The sequence below is a fragment of the Ctenopharyngodon idella genome, chromosome 12 (assembly GCF_019924925.1).
Source record: "Ctenopharyngodon idella isolate HZGC_01 chromosome 12, HZGC01, whole genome shotgun sequence".
Lineage (NCBI taxonomy): Eukaryota > Metazoa > Chordata > Actinopteri > Cypriniformes > Xenocyprididae > Ctenopharyngodon > Ctenopharyngodon idella.
Genome location: NC_067231.1, coordinates 2,869,920 through 2,887,072, shown reverse-complemented (window position 1 = coordinate 2,887,072; position 17,153 = coordinate 2,869,920). Strand labels below are relative to the sequence as shown.

The 17,153-nt window shown below is 36.7% G+C and overlaps 1 protein-coding gene across 8 annotated transcripts in view; it reads right to left on the bottom strand.

Moving 5' to 3' along the window:
• The window catches only part of tanc2b (tetratricopeptide repeat, ankyrin repeat and coiled-coil containing 2b), a 166,651-nt gene that overhangs the window by 20,856 nt on the left and 128,642 nt on the right, over positions 1–17,153 (bottom strand). For 6 of the 8 annotated variants that reach the window (XM_051913982.1, XM_051913983.1, XM_051913987.1 and 3 more), the window contains 4 exons: positions 9,463–9,588; positions 5,188–5,223; positions 3,669–3,950; positions 1,591–1,715 (listed from right to left, as the gene is read on the bottom strand). In XM_051913982.1, coding sequence (XP_051769942.1) covers positions 1,591–1,715; positions 3,669–3,950; positions 5,188–5,223; positions 9,463–9,588 — 569 coding nt within the window. The remainder of the gene's footprint in view (positions 1–1,590; positions 1,716–3,668; positions 3,951–5,187; positions 5,224–9,462; positions 9,589–17,153) is intronic. The other 2 variants (XM_051913984.1, XM_051913985.1) reach the window with 1 other exon arrangement.

The following is a 17,153-nucleotide window of genomic DNA, read 5'->3' as shown; positions in this document are numbered from 1 at the left end:
GCCACATTCAGTTCCTTCCGTTTAAAGCAGTGTTTATGGCCCTCATTGTCAAATTCTTTAACGTGAGTGTCATAAAATGCAGTCCACTGCGAGACGTGCTTGATATTAAAAAGAGTTATGAAGCTGCGCATTAACTTGTGAAAGAGTACTCGCACTGTTCCTCAGGCGGATTCTGTGCGTGAGCTCTGAGATAAAGCAAAACACAGACAAGCAAAGTTTAGGCTACCTGCTTTTTTGCATCGGATACGTGCCTAAACGGTCAAATACACACAAAATTATATGGCAGTTACATCTTAAATGGACATAAACAACTGGGAAAGAAATCAGATGCATGTGAGTATATTAGATCCGTACATTCGCTCTTAAAGTGACAGCAGCCTAATACTGCTGTCTATGTCATTACTGTTAATCAAACAACAAAAGAACAAGAAAAGGTTTATTTTACAGATGTCATATTTATATTAATATTTATTTTGATATATTAAGCAAATTAAGCAAGGATGCATTAAATCGATCAAGAAATGTATCACGGTTTCCACAAAAACTGTTTTCAACGTTGATAATAATCAGAAATGTTTTTTGAGCAGCAAATCAGCATATTAGAATGATTTCTGAAGGATCATGTGGCACATGAGAAAACTTCACAATGTTACGTTTTTACTGTATTTTTGATCAAATAAACGCAGTCTTGGTGAGCATGAGTGTGGTGCTACTCCCGTTCAGTTCACAACGCAATGCATATCACAGAGCCCTCTGTTACGGCACCAGATAGAGAATTCAGAACAACTTGGTGATCAAGGTTGGCTAAAACATAACCCACAATATTTTTACCTCCTAAGGTCTTGCCCATGTTGAAATGAAAATGTAATCACTCATGCATGACCGCCAAGGCTGCATTTATTTTCTATTCAGTTTGATGTGCACTGCATCTCTGCATGATAATTCATTTTGATGTGCTCTATTGTGGACTCTAGAGAAAGGATTTAAAAAAAGCAAGAACAACAAACACCAGAAACATCCCCTCAAGCTCCACAAACTCCAAAAGATCATTTAATGAGGTGAGAAGGGCTAACAGGGAACGCTCCGGTCATTTAGATCCAGTGGCACACAGGCCAGGTGCTCTTTGAATGCATCGAGAGAGCTACACAAGGCCAAAGGCTGCACAAATCAAACCACAGGTGGAGGAGATGACAGAGAAATGAGATATCAGACGCAGAATCATGGCTCGGACCGCCAGAGAGACCATCAACCATATTAGAATACTAATTTACTCATACAAATGTTTTAAAAGAACTTAAACCATACAGAAGGGTAGAAAGTGAGAGTCGATTATTAATGCATTGACTTAACTAGATCTAATAGCATGGCAAGGAAATTGCTTTCTGCCTGAATAAATATTTTATGAGGCTCAGCGGCAAACTTACTTCTCTTTTTTAAACATATCTGCATAATGCAATAGCTGAGACCATGACAACAAGCCGGCACAGGTTAAGACGGGCCTTTTGTGTGTGAGTAGAAGCAATTCTACCTGTCAACCGGATCTATTGTGAGAAGATTGATGTGAGAACCCGTGTGTGTGTGTGTTTGTACCTGTGACGCAAGCCTCCTCATGGCCTCCTCCTGTCTCCTCCTCATTTCTGGAGTTCCAGGGCAACTTCCTCCTCCCAGTGTACCATGGGAAGGCTGTGACTGTGTGAGAGGGATGCCATCTCCATCTGAACACGCACACACACAAAAACAATGAATTATATTCAACCCAAGTTCATTGGAAAAACGTGCCTGTAGCGACAATATTACACTGCTTCTTTCAAAGTGAAATGTCCAGTGAGTTCGGTTTTATCTAAAACAGATGAACGTGAATCTGGCAATGTTTTCTTACATTGGATGTTGTTGGTATTGTGACAGTTCAGTTAATGTTATGTTTAATGCTCTATCGTGTCTGAAAATAACATACCATCTACACTCAACCTTATACTAAACCTAACCGATAGTGTTAACAAAAGCAAACGTCAGATTAAAACGCATTTTCTGATCCAAATAATGCTGTATCAGGTGAGCTACCGAGCAAGTTTACTACATCAGAAAAGTCATACGTATGGAGCTGGGTATGTGATGCAAACATCAAATGTATTAGTTTATAAATCATGCATTATGGTAAAATGATTTTGAGGTCATACATTCTCAGAAAAAAAGCTGTCACTGGGGCTTTACCCTTTCAAAAGGTACTAATACCTTAAATGGGATCTATTATGCCCCTTTTTTACAAGATGTAATTTAGCTCTCTGGTGTCCCCAGAATGTGTCTGTGAAGTTTCAGCTCAAAATACCCCACAGATCATTTATTATACCATGTTGTAAATGCCCATTTTTGAGTGGAAGGAAAAACATGCTGTTTTCGTGCATGTGTCTTTAAATGCAAATGAGCTGCTGCTCCCCGCCCCGCTTTCCAGAAGAGGGTGGAGCCTTTACAAAAACTAATAAAACATCTGTTTGGGTTTGAGTGTCATCTCTATCGTGGCCACGCTCATGTGACATTGCAGTTCTTTGTCATGATAAAAGTTAATTATTTGCATAACAGAAGCCGTAACAGTTTATATAACAGCCATAACGTCTCGTGAGTATTAAACTAAGTTCTCTTACACGTCTTATTGCACTTAAACTGTCAAATACACACAAGGTTATGTCAAAAACACACACAGTTCACAAACACAGTCGGTTATGTCTGTGAACATAAACAGCAAGTAAAGAAATCGCATGCGTTTATTATATCTGTGTATTAAAGTGACAGCAGTGTAATATACAGTACCTACTGCTGTTTATGCTGTTAATATGAATCAAACAACAAAAGAAAACCAGAAAATCACTCACTGCTCTTGATTAAATAACTTAAGTAGCTTTAATAATAATACGTTTCTTACTGTTAAATGCTCTGGCGAGGAGATAAACATGGCGGACTGTGTACAGCTCACTCAGGGGAGGAGCTATGCTAATAGGGCAGATCGTCTCCAGTTGTGGGCAGTGCTTACATAAGAGTTGGAACTGCTCATTTGGAGAGACTGTTCATGAATTATAGGGATTACAAAAAAGGAGTGGGTGCATTTATACCATTTTTACCATGCGGGCTTGTTGTTTACACACACACATCTGTGTTAAAACACCTTATAAAAGTGAATTTTGCATGATAGGTCCCCTTAAAAGTTAATAATATGCATCTATTAGGAGTAAATAAGGTCCAAATATGTACCCTTTGAAAAGGTACCACCCCAGTGACAGCTTTTGTACCTTTTTCTCTGAGAGCATAACATAGTATTGTGAAAGGAGCTGCACAAAAATAAGTCTTTATTAATAAATAATCTGCCCCTGTAATCATTCTGTGTGAAAAGGAATAAAAGTTGTTGGTGTTTTACTGCCACTAGTGTTCATTTCAGTTGGAAACTGCAGTGAATTGTATGTATAGGTATGTTTTTGTAATGAGTATATGTTGACTATATAATATTCATTTTTGTGATTACATTAGTTGACACTACTAGTGGAGAAGTGACACACTCCCTGCCTGAATTAGCTTTAGATAAGTTCAGTGCGCCACAGGAACACTGCGGCTGACAGACAGCATATGAAGTTTGGTCAGTACACTTTGTAAAAGTCACGTATGCTAATAATAAACCTTACGTTTTGGCGACGCCTGTGGGCTGTCAGAGGCGATCTGTCGCATGCGGTTGCCATGGCAGCTGAGAGCCACAAGGCGTGAGATGATGGCCGTCTTGCCATAGCCGATGTTGCCCACTAGAACTACGCCACGATTCGTGCCGGAGTGGGCGGTGCGTAGGTAGGCGTCAATCTCCTGGAAGAGCCAATCACGGCCAGTAAACACAGAGTCCATGGTGATGCTGGGCACCTCGAAAAGCAGCGGCTTTAGTGCGATGTCCTGCAGTCTGTACGGAGCGAATCGCACTGGGGATGGAGAGAAGGTAAAAAAAATGATGAATGTCTATGAGAAATATGCTTACACATGCATGCGCCCTCTCAAACCTCACAAACACACACAAATAACCCAAATGCAATTAAAAATCAATCAACAGACACATACACTCACAGAAAGAAACATATCTAGGGCCCTATGATTTACCTTGAAAGCCAAAGTGGAACTGGGGAAAAATCAATAAAATTCAACAAAAATATGGCAATGTTATGTTGTTGTATTGATATGAATTGTTACATTTTCTCTTTACTAAACATATAAATATATATATATGTTATTTTATTTCAAAATAAATATTTTAACTGTAATTATAATATTAATAAATAAATATTATAAATATTTAAAATAAATATTTTTATTTTAAATAAATTTTACTAAATTGTTTTATAAATCAATGTGATTAGAGTTGTTATTATGATAAATGTGGATAGAATAGTTCTATAATTATTATAAATAATAATTTATTATATTATATTATATTATAATGCATATATTTTATACACATAATATAAATAATATATTATCAATAAATATGTACATTTTATATATATATATATATATATATATAAAATCACATAATATAATATAATATAATATAATATTTAGTGCTGTCAAATGATTAATCGCGATTAATCACATCAAAAATAAAAGTTTGTGTTTATATATGTGTGTACTGTGTATATTTATTATGTATATATAAATACACATACATGTATATATTTAAGAAATATATATATATATATAGTATATATATATAAAATTTATATTATATGTAAATATAAATATTTTATGTATAAATATAATATATTAATCGCGATTAATCATTTGACAGCACTAAATATTATATTATATTATATATATATAAATAATGTACATATTTATTGATAATATATTATTTAAATGATGTGTATAAAATAAAATATAATATAATATAATATAATATAATATAATATAATATAATATAATATAATAATTGCAAACAAAAGTTTGGGAAAATTAAGTATAAAATAAAACAAAATAAAACAATAAGTTTGATTTCATAGGGCCCCACGTTTCCACACCTACCAGACAACTAATTTGTCCACATCACAAAATACAGTACGATACATCAGTTCCAGAAGATCGTACAACACTACTGCTACTCACACGGCGACGTTTCACACAGTACAGGAAGGACAGAGATCAGCCTGTACAAGAGCCCACACTTACGTGACTGTGACTGCCAGGCATGGCTGTTAGCGGAAGCTGAGACAGACACAGACAGGCGACAGGAGAAAGAGAGAGAGAGAGAGAGAGAGAGAGAGAGAGAGAGAGAGAGAGAGAGAGCTTGCACTGAAAAAGCAAATCACTCAAAATAAAAAAAATGCAGTGGGTGAGGACTTCAGGTGAGACGAGGAAACGTGAGGATGTGAGAGACGGGTTAAAGGGAAAAACATCATTTCCTACAATCGTAATTACTGGCTAAGTATATTTAAGTCACATCTGTGCATTAAAAGTGCTACCTTCATGGTCCAAAGACCTCAAGATCCAAAGTTTACACTTGTCAAGTGGCAAATGCAAGTAAACTAAGGCTTTTTAAATGGTGAGAGTGACTGTCTCATGCTCTGATCTTTCCCAATGCGTTAACAAGGAAACAAAAATTATATTTTCAGTTTCATTACAGGTAAGACATATTTGTGTCTGATAAATTAAAATTAGCCTAGTGGTGTTGACTGATTTGCTGAAAGGCAGGTAATTTGATGCTAGTCATAGAAGGATTACTGCTTACGAACTGATTGCCTAAACTTTTTACAAGTACTTCTTCATCAACACCAAACCATAAATGTGCTCCTTTTAATTCATTTCAACAAGTATGTAATATTGAGTCAAGTCCCCTTTGGGGTACATGTACTGTGATAAAGAAAATGATAATCACGGTAGTTTTTGATACCATATCATAGCATTACTGTAACATAGCACTTGTGCAAACAGTTGAACACACCTGAAGACACTTTGGATAATTGTCAGAGTACTTCAAATCAAGCGTCTGGTTTAACGATCAGTCATGACAGTAAATACCTCACATGGAGTGCTAGTAATCCAGTTACGAGGTGAAATAAGCCGTCTCTCACACACAGACGGCCAGTCATGATGACTAGTAGAGATAGTGTTGCAATAAACGGGGCGACACACAGTAAAGTGGTGTAGTTATGTTACTTTAAAGGAATGTTACATGTTTTATATAAGCTAAGCACTATTGAACGCATTTGTGGCATAATGTTCACTGCCAGAGAAAATCATTTCAAATCATCCATCAGGTTTTTAAATGTTCGCCTTTAAAATTTTTCTTATGTATACTTCCATTTTTAGGGTCAGAAAGATTTTTTCTTGAAAGTTTTAATACTTTTATTTGGCAAGTACACATAAAATTGATCAAAACTGACAGTAAAGACATTTTTAAGATTTCTATTTCAAATAAATGCTGTTCTTTCTATTCCTCAAAGAATCATGAAAATAAATATATGAGCACAAAAATATGAATCAGCACAACTGTTTTCAACATTGATAATAATCAGAAATGTTTCTTGAGCAGAAAATCTTCATATTAGAATGATTTCTGAAGGATCATGTGACACTGAAGACTGGAATAATGATGCTGAAAATCCAGCTTTGATCACAGGAATAAATTGTATATTCACATAGAAAACCGCTATTTAAAATTGCAATAATTTTTCACAATTTTACTGTTTTTACTGTATTTTTGTGAAATAAATGCAGCCTTGGTGAGCAAAAGAGACTTCTTTCAAAAACATTAGAAAATCCCTAAACTTCTGAATAGAAAATTTACTGTTAACTGGTTTTATCCGATCTTGATAGAAGTTATAAATATTGGCTATTTTTGCAACACAACATTTGAACAATTTTTTAGCTAAACTAATTTAGCTAATGTGAATTTTAAAGTTTGTGTTGCCCCGTTAATTCCATTATAATTAAATAACAATTTCTATATAACAATTGTGTGGCAAAAACATGTCTGGGATGTTTAACTTCAACTGTTAGTTTCTGTCAGGACGATGGTTCCTCGAGGCACAGTTTAATAATAAGCCGTATCATATTATGAGAGTCACCTTTGCATTCTCTCTCCTGATCGCGAACCGGATGCAGTGAGCTATTTTAATTATTCACCAGGTGAGAGTGGCTCGCCAGACCAGCAGGCGTAACACAGTCTAACGTCACTGAGTGAGCAGTGTGTGTGTGTGTGTGTGTGTGTGCGTCCGGGGAAACGGAGGATTTGAGGTCAAGCCAAGGCCCTAGATTCCTCATTAGCTGAGGAAGATAAAGCATGAGGGTGAGTGTGTTCTCACCCAGTGGACATCAACAGAGCCTGTTAAATCAGTTTCTTCTCTCTTTATCTGAGTATGTTTAGAACTGAAAAAATATTTAGGACTAAATTTAAGATTTATGTATTTAAATTGCATATCGTCACTGTCAGCATGGGCAGAAACCTCTTATCATTTTTATTTCTTTTCATAAATCATTACTGTTGGTCAGCCTTCACGTCTTTCTGTGGGTTTTACAAAAATGTTTCCAATGAAAAATATTAAAAATAACTTGTGAGTAAACCTCGTAACTCAACTGGATCCTCAAACTGTCAATCAAGCCTCGTAACTCCACCCACCTCTATAGTGAATGAAGTGCCACACACAGTTTGTATGAATGAGTACAGCGTTTTTTTTTACTCAAGAAACACTATTTTATGTATTTGAGGAATGTAGAAGAGTGTCTTGTCATCGAATCATAGCCAGTACTGTCTTAAACAGCCTGTGTGCAGCACTTCATCTTTAATAGCATTTAAGATTTTGGTCAAATTACAGAAGAAAAAAAAAAACTGATTGACCACATAGCTACAGTGAACTTTATAAGGGTCAATGACATGACAGGGTTTTTTTTTTTGTCCGAAGGCCTTAATAATAATAATAATAATAATAATAATAAAAGATATGACATCCAAAGTATGTAGTACAACTAGATCTCTTTTATTGAATCCAAAAGGTTTTAATTATATTTTGCTACATATAAAGGTATTTTAAAGATTTTGAAGTGTCAAACGATCATTCGGTTTAACCGTCCAAAGGCCAATACAGCCATTTCATTTGTGTTTAAAATATCTTACAATGTATTAAAAGTATATATTTTTTATTCTGGCATGATTTTATAACATCATATATCAACATAGTGCAAAATGGTATTAAAATTATGTGTAGAAGTCGTTGCTTTGTTACGAGAAAGAATGTCTGGAAAAATAACTTTCATTGATGTCATTCGGAGTAACCAATATAAAGCGATTTTGGATCAAGTCATTGCGGTCAATATCATGTGACAGAATGTGACATCATTCAGACACCTGCAAAGGACAACATGGGCCTGGTCCCAAATGGCACCCTAAACCCTCACGGTCTTCCTCTGAGTCCGCACTTTCGTGACGTAATGCCGCTTTGACTGCCGGGTAAATGATGAACGGGACACCCTATGGCCTTGTGCCACTGTAAGTCCACAAGACCGAAAGTTCATAGAAGTGTGCCATATGGGATTCAGCCATGGTCATGAAGCAAAGTAACTAACTCTCTCTTAACTATTTGAAAAATTCATGTTTTCACTTGCTCATACGCATGTCCCGAAACATCAGGTCATTCGGTACAACCGCTATAAAACATGGAAAATGTTGCAATATTTTAAAAACTTGTACTAAATATAAAATGTTTGATTGACCTTTTGTTAGCTAGCTAGCAAGCTAACTAGCTAGTTAGCTAGATTTCAGCCTGTTAACATTGTTTGAAAATATTGTCATTCGGTATAACCAAAAGTGTCGTTCGGTAAAACCAAAATTTTGGTTAAACCGAATATCTTTTTTTGGTGACAAATTTTGTCCATCGTGTAAAAAATGACAAAAGCAGTGTTAATTGATTATAAAAACCACATAATCTCATTGTTAACACTTAATAAAACTTCAAAATTAAATATATCTCCATTAGGTTTTTTACACTTAAAAACCTTATTCGTCAATGACTCAAATATATAAAGCTGGTTATTGTGCACTTAAAACACTTTCAGTTACTATTACAGTACCTGGTTCATTTATGTATGACTGACAAATATGCATCACATAAAGTTTAATTATGTTAAAACTGTGTAATCCAAATGGATGGAAACGTTAGATGCAATTAAAATACATAAATCTTAGATTTATTCATAGAGTGTAGAGGGTAAACGCAGCGTCTCAGTAGACACACTGACATTAAAACACAGAGACAGAGGGTAGATGGGGACGCCTTGAGTACAAACACTCGAGAGACAGAGGAAGAAAAGATAATGAGGCTAAACGGTGATCTATGGACACTTTTTGACATCAAACCAAATATATGTGAGTTGGCATCCAAGCACAGGATCAGGGGTGATTTAAATCAAAGCTAAGCAACTGGACACACTACACAGGCTGTTGCTCACCTCGCAGGTCCTGCCCGGAGCGGCCCGCGGACGTGTTTTGTCGGGGCATCCGCAGGGAGGTGCGCAGGGGGGTGTGTCTCTGCTCATCCAAGTAGGCCAAGTCCTCCAGGTGGGCCGAACTGGTGGCTAATGGGACAGAAGATAGATAATGAGAGGATGTAAAAAAGACAAAGATGAAGTTGAGTTAATCTGATTGTACATAAGATAAGCATTATTATTACTATAGCAAACACTCAAGAGTTCAACAGTCAGGTTCCGAAAGTCAAAATCCCCTTCATTTTCTCCATAGGTGAATTGATTTTTAATGATAACTAAACATATATGCACTCGTAAACGTTGGGTATTCTATAATGATGCTTACAAACAGTTTGTCACATCAAAATTTTTTTGAAATGCACATTGCAATCTGAATCTGATAAAATCCCATATTTACAGTCCCAAGTGACACAGGGTGGAGATGATCATCTAAATGAACCTTTTCCGGTGCCCCATCTGATTAAATCCGGATCAGGAAGAGAGAAGGTTTGAAGCTGAAAGGGTGAACACTACACATATCCGTCTTTCCAGGACTGTCCGTTTTGATGCAAAATCGTTCCAAGCCTCTGTCTAAACTCTTGTGGTGGAACTCCTCCATTTCAGTCCTAGTGTGTTGCATAACAAAGACTTGCATGTGGAATTCTAGTTCTGCTCTGACTGGACTGAATGTGTGTGCATGAGGGCTGACTGGAGATGACTGGGAATCATGGGAAGCAAGCTGGGCAAGAACGCTTCTGTATATGGGGTGAGCGTAGCAGCTGGGAATTTTGGGGAGGGGTTGAAGTGGAGTCAGAACGGCTAACAGAAGGATCCTGCCAGCCAGCCAGGATGGGATTGGTGGGAGGAGGAGCTGGGCGGATCCAGCCAATGTTACTAACAATTAGTGAAATTATTCAACAAGGCAATTATCTGTTTCTAGAATTCTGTTATTTAATCCCTTTCATATCATTATTAACCCATATGCCGTTACTATTCCTGTAGGAAGTAGACATTTTGAAGACTCTTTTCATAGTTGTGGCTAAATAAGCTAAATAAAATAAAATAAAAAAATAATAAATAAAATAAAATAAAATATAAAATAAAAATAATAAAATAAATTAAAATAAAAGCTATACACAAAATACATATAAAAATAAAACAAAATAATAAAATTAAATTACAATAAAAATAAAAGCTATACTCAAAATATATGTAAAAAATAAAATAAAATAAAATAAAATAAAATAAAATAAAAGTATAAAATATGGGGCAGGTTTGATGTGAGAACCAATAGTGTTTGATGTTGGTGTGCCATAAGTGTAGTACTTATTATCAAGTTGTACATTTTTATTGTTTTATTTAAAAAATAATAATAATAATAATAAATTCACACAGAAATTTGCTAAAATTTTACAAATAAATACAATGGAACAGCAAGTAACAGTAAATCTGAAATTTTGAACAACTAAGTTGTTTTTTGGTAAAACACACTCCAATAATCTTTGTTTTATTTACAACTTTGAAAAATAATTTTTTACAGCGTATGGACCACTTTGATACTTTCAAAGTGCAAAATTATTATACAATTAATATATAATATTATATTGTTAACATAATGTTTAGTTTTAGTAGGGATGTGCCCAAAGCCAAATACTATGTTCGGAAAGGAAATTACGCATTCTGTGGTGCCCCTAAAGGGACATAGTGATGGAAAAAAATATGAGATGGGAGGAAAAAATATATTGTGATGCTTTTGCGTTCTCACGCAATTATATAGTTGGGTAATTATATTGTATATAATTTGCAGGTATCAGAGAGGCGCTATCAATATGCTGGGTATTGAAATCGCTTTTGAATACGTGCTCGCTTTTCATGTTCACGTTTTCAAAATCACGTTCACACATACTCTGTGTATTGGGAGCGGTGGTACTGACCGCACATTTTACAAGATCCTTCCAAATCCTCCGCCATCGTCCTGTCAGTCATCTCTCCTTACTATCTTCACGGAACAAGCCTAACCATGTCCCTTTAGGGGCTCTGTAGAATGCGTTACTCATTTTCCGTGCCTTTCCGAATTCGGATTTAGGCTTTGGGCACATCCCTAATTTTTAGTATTATTATCGTCATTATTAATCATATTTTCATCGTATCATTATGTAAGTATCATGACAGGCGTAGTCACTACTGTAGCTCAAACCCATCTACCCATCCCAGCACACGTGATTTTCTGAGAGACTTTTGGCATCTTTTGAGAGGCAGTTTGTGTTATTTTCAGTTCAATGGTTATTTTTGACAGGACATGGTTCCACAGCGCTCAAGGAGTCTTCCCAGAATTACTTTCTGCAAGTGGATGTCTTCAGATGAAATAGAAAGGGTCCTCTACACACACACACACACACACAAACATTTTGAAATTGATTTTGAGTGTGCTTTTGTGTGTTATCATGTGTGCTTGTGTGTATAAGACCAGACAGCCTTGTTCTGAGATACTACTTTTAAATTGAGTTTGAGTGAGTGAAAATGTGTGTGTGTGTGTGTGTGTGCGTGTGTGTGCAGTGCCACAGGTGCATCTTATTCCAGGAAACTGCAGGTGGATGAATTTGACGTTCTGCTTTCAGTGAAACTGGAAAACAAGCAATTACAGCAGTTTTAGAATTGAATTATAGACGTTCCGTTCTCACGAGGACCTTCCAGTGCATTCAAATCGAGCTGAGTCAGGTTGAGCTGCCCTTATTGGACAAGTTAGAGTCTCGTTATGCAATAAGGCAAATACAAATGCAATAGAAATGCATCCAGCCAAGCAACACAGCCTGACTTCATTCAGCCTGAGTTAAATGGATAGTTAACCCGGTAATGAAGGTTTTGCCATCATTTACTCTCTTTCATCTCATTCCAAACCTGTAAGACTTTCTTTCTTCGATGGAACACAAAAGAAGATATCAGGCCGACACTGAATGTAAATAGGGACTGGGCTTTCAAGCCCCCAAAAATGTCAAAACACGATCAAAAACTAGTCCATGCAAATTGTTCACGATACTAAAAGTATTCTGAAGCCATACGATAACTTGAAGTCAAAATTGGGGTTGGTACATTTTTGAGAGAAGTCTCTTCCGCTCATCAACGCTGCATTTAGTTTATCAAAAATACATTAAATTGGTGATATTGTGAAATATTATTAATACAATTTAAAATAACTTTTCTATTTGAATATTTTTTTAATTTAATTTATTCCTGTCCTCCGGTTTTCAGTGTCACATGATCCTTCAGAAATCATTCTAATATGCTGATTTGCTGCTCAAGAAACATTTCTGATTATTATCAATGTTGAAAACAATCGCGCTGCTTAATATTTTTGTGGAAACCATGATACATTTTTTTTAGGATTCTTTGATGAACAGAAAGTTTACAAGAACAGCATTTATTTGAAATAGAATTATTTAGTAACATTATGAATGTCTTTACTGTCAATTTTGATCAATTGAATGTGTCCTTGATGAATAAAAATATGTATTAATTTCTTTTTAAAAAATAGTCGGAATGTCATTTTTGGAGCTCAACAGCCGCACACCGTGTCCTAACCAGACGAGACGCAACGCCACGACACATTATAAAATGTATCTTTTCTTTTTTGTCCTAACTAGCCGCGACACGCGACAATTCTATTTTAGAAATGGTTTCTATTTTTCTGCGACGTCGCGGCTGGAACAACAACACAAAGTACGGCAATGATAATCTCAGGTAATGTTTATGTGCTTTATATAGTGTTAAAAGAATCTAATGTGAGTTTGAATATAATTTTGTGTCTTTTATAGCCATACTGAAAGCAACAATGGACAATTCACCTCAGATCGTCAAAATAAATAAAAGGAAACAAGAACGTTCAAACTGTCAACTCATTGTGAACAGACAAGTGTATTATATGACAAAGATTGTTTCAGTAACTCAGTATTAGGGGTGGGAATCTTTAGGCACCTCATGATCCGATCCAATTCAGATTCTGGGAGTCATGATCCGATTCCAAAACGATTCTTGATCCACTTTTTTTCATATTAATTAATTAGTTTTGTAACCTTATTTTTTTATTATTTAATACAGTCTATGTAATTATAAGTACTTTTTAAATAATTACTAGTTTTTTTATTTAAGAGTATCTGAACGTTTTCAATTCAAAAGCTGTGAGGGATTTTTCTCTTTCTCAGCTTTACAGTTGTTTGATTATTACTGATGTCATCATAGACGGCGGAAGAATAAGCTGCGTTCACAATAATGCACAGATCTCTTTTAAAAATATTTTTTGTCCTGTCTGTTTCATCCTTTAAGACATCTAACTGACTGTGTTTACATTAATTTCGCATCATAAAAGCATTTTGAGATGCAAGTAGGCTACATTTAAACACTTAAACGGGGTCACACAGCCACTTGCGCGAGCGCCCTTCACAAAGCGCATGTGGAAACTGAAAGCAGCCTTCTGTCAGTGAGTTTCATATTTATAAAATATAAGCCCACAGCACTCCAAACAACATAAATGATGCCTTTGTAGAGCATTTGTATGGATGTGCAAAGATGAACCACACGAATGTCCGCGCAATGGGCGCGCATAATTCGCTCTAGCTTTTCCGAACTGTATGAAGGATTATTTTATAGAAGGTTCAAGTGGTGTGTGTATGAGAGGAAGTGGAAACAAGCAGAATACGGTTGTTTCTGGCGGTGCGTGTCCACTGGCGTGGAGCGAGCGTGTTCAGTTCATTCTGAGCATCTTCAGGCTCGTGAGAGTGAAGCTCAACTTCCATATGAATGAACTGAAAACGCTCGCTCTGCTCCGCGTCGGTGGACACGCACCGTAAGCACACGCAGCGTCATCTTGCAACTGCGGTTAAAAATAAGCTCAGAATCGATTCTGAAATTCTCAGAATCGATCCAGAATCACTGAAGAGAGAATCACAATGCATCAATTTTTTCACTCACCCCTATGTATTTTTAATAATGTTAAAATGGTAAATATTCATGAATTTGATTATGTACTTATTAATTTCATTGCAAATGCCAGGAGCTTGCCACGCTCTCTTCTGATTGGCTGATTTTTTTTTTTTTTAAGTTTTATTTATGGGCTTTTTGTGCCTTTATTCAGAGAGGACAGTAGAGAATTGGGTGGAGAGAGGGGGCGGGATCAACAAAGAACCTCGAGACAGGAATCGAACTCGGGTCGCCGTGAACGCATTTGCGCCATACGTCGGCACACTAACCACTAGGCTATCGGTACTGACGTGATTGGATGATTTTTGCTTGACTTTATCACATCTCGCATCTGGTGTGGACAGACAAATTGATTGTCGCTGGAATATTGTTGCATCGCATCTGGTTTGGACATGGTGTCAGTCCCCATTCACTTTCATTGTTTGAAAAAGAGCAGCCAGGACATTCTGCTAAACATCTCCTTTTGTGTTCCACAGGCGAAAGGGTTTGGAGTGATACGAGGGAAAGTAAAGATGCCAAATGTTCTTTTTTATGTGAACTAGCGCTTTAAGCTCAGGTTTTATTGTGTTACGTCACACCCGCATCCCCATTCTTTCTTTTCGTTCTCTTCTAGAAACCTGTAATTAGGACATTTACATGTCTTCAGTATCTCTCCTTTCAGCTACACTCCACACAATACCTCTACAACATTACATAATCTACAATCTGCACTCCTCCGGTTCCATTCACACCTCCTCAACTCCCCAGTTCCTCCGTTCCTCTCTCTGCAGATGAGAATCTGACGGTGTGCTCTGGGGGTTTGAGCTGGTTAAAGCCTGCAGCTTTGATCTCCTCCACCACGGGAGCTCAACCAATCCGCAGCCGGCATTCTCCTCTCCCTTCATCTTATCTCCATCTCTCTCGTTCCACTTCTCACCCATAATTCCTTACCTTACCATTATCATTACACCTATTTTTCTTTCATCCACCTCTTTTTCGTTCTCTGTCCTCCGTTTTATTCATTCCACATTACATCATTTGGGTTGATAGTGAGTATTTCTCACTCTCCTTTTCACTGAGATCATCACTTACCTCAGTACATTATTTATATCGTTGCCCTTTCATCTTTCTTTTTCAGACTTTCATTTTTTCCTCCTACACATCTTTCGTTCGGACTGGATTTGTTTTCTAAGCAATTATTAAGCGAGGATTACATGTACTGATATGGATGATCTCTGTACACTGCAAAAAATGATTTTCTTACTCAGTATTTTTGTCATGTTTTCCTGTACAAATATTTAAGCACTCTTAAATCAAGATACATTTACTTCAGAAGCAAAATGACTTAAAGAGGACATAACATGCCCTTTTAAAGGGGTGGTTGATTATGATTATGACTTTTTTAACTTTAGTTAGTGTGTAATGTTGCTGTTTGAGCATAAACAACATCTGCAAAGTTACAACGCTCAAAGTTCAATGCAAAGGGAGATATTTTCTTTTACAGAAATCACTTTTTAAGGACTACAGCAAATGGCTGGTAGAGACTACAGCGAGCTTCTTCCCGGGTTAGTGACATCACTAACCCTAAAATTTACATAAACCCCGAGAACACACAACAAAGGGGGTGAGGCCATGTTGGGCTGCTTTAGAGAAGAGGAAGAGTTGTTGTAGTAGAGTGTTGTTGACATGCCGTCTTTTTACACCGGACTGCTTCACAAACGAGGGTCAATTCAACGCTGGATTTGCACAAAAGATTAACATGACGGCACATGCTAGTCGATGAGTTGAATCAACTCCACAGCAACTACATAAATTTATCCACTAACCATTCAGAAACGTCCAGTTTCATTCTAAAAGTTGTAACTTCTTCCTGAGTCTCTCCATCAGTGTCGACTCCGGTTTGAACAATGTAAGGCTGAACACCGTTACTGACAATCCTCATTTTGGCTGCGTGAGATTCTCCAGCTTTGTTGTTGTTGAGCAACCGAAGCGCGAGCTGTTAAAGCTCCGCCCTCTTCTGGAAAGGGGGCCGGGAGCAGCAGCTCATTTGCATTTAAAGGGACACACACAAAAAATGTTTTTGCTCACACCAAAATAAGGGCAAATTTGACAAGCTATAATAAATGATCTGTGGGGTATTTTGAGCTGAAACTTCACAGACACATTCTGGGGACACCAGAGACTTATATTACATCTTGTAAAAGGGCCATTATAGGTCCCCTTTAATTACAAAGTCTTGATTTTGTTTTTGGGCTCTACTAGAATAGGTTTTCATTCTTGAATGTTCAAAAAAACACATTATTTTCCCATATTTGACATTGTTGTAGCTCCTCTCTTCTCAGTCTGTCAGTAACACTCTGTTTAGTTCCTGTCTCTATGAAGCCCCTCCTTCTGAAAAGCACAATGTGCTCTGATTGGTTAGCTGGAGCTGTGTGTTGTGATTGGTCAAGCGCTTCCAGCGTGTTTGGGAAATGTCCCGCCCCCTACCATAACCATGAGTTTCAACACACTACTAACTAACTCAACCAGGCCCCGCCCCTTTATTCTGACTTGGGCAGGAACTATTTAAATGAGGAATATTGTGACGTGAAAACTCAAGACTACAATGGAGGCGTATGTATCAAATAAAGTGAGTTTATGCTTAAGACAAGTCGAAATACCTGCCAACTGGGTAAGAAAAAATTAACTTGTTTCCTATTTTAAGTTTTTTTTTTACCCCACTG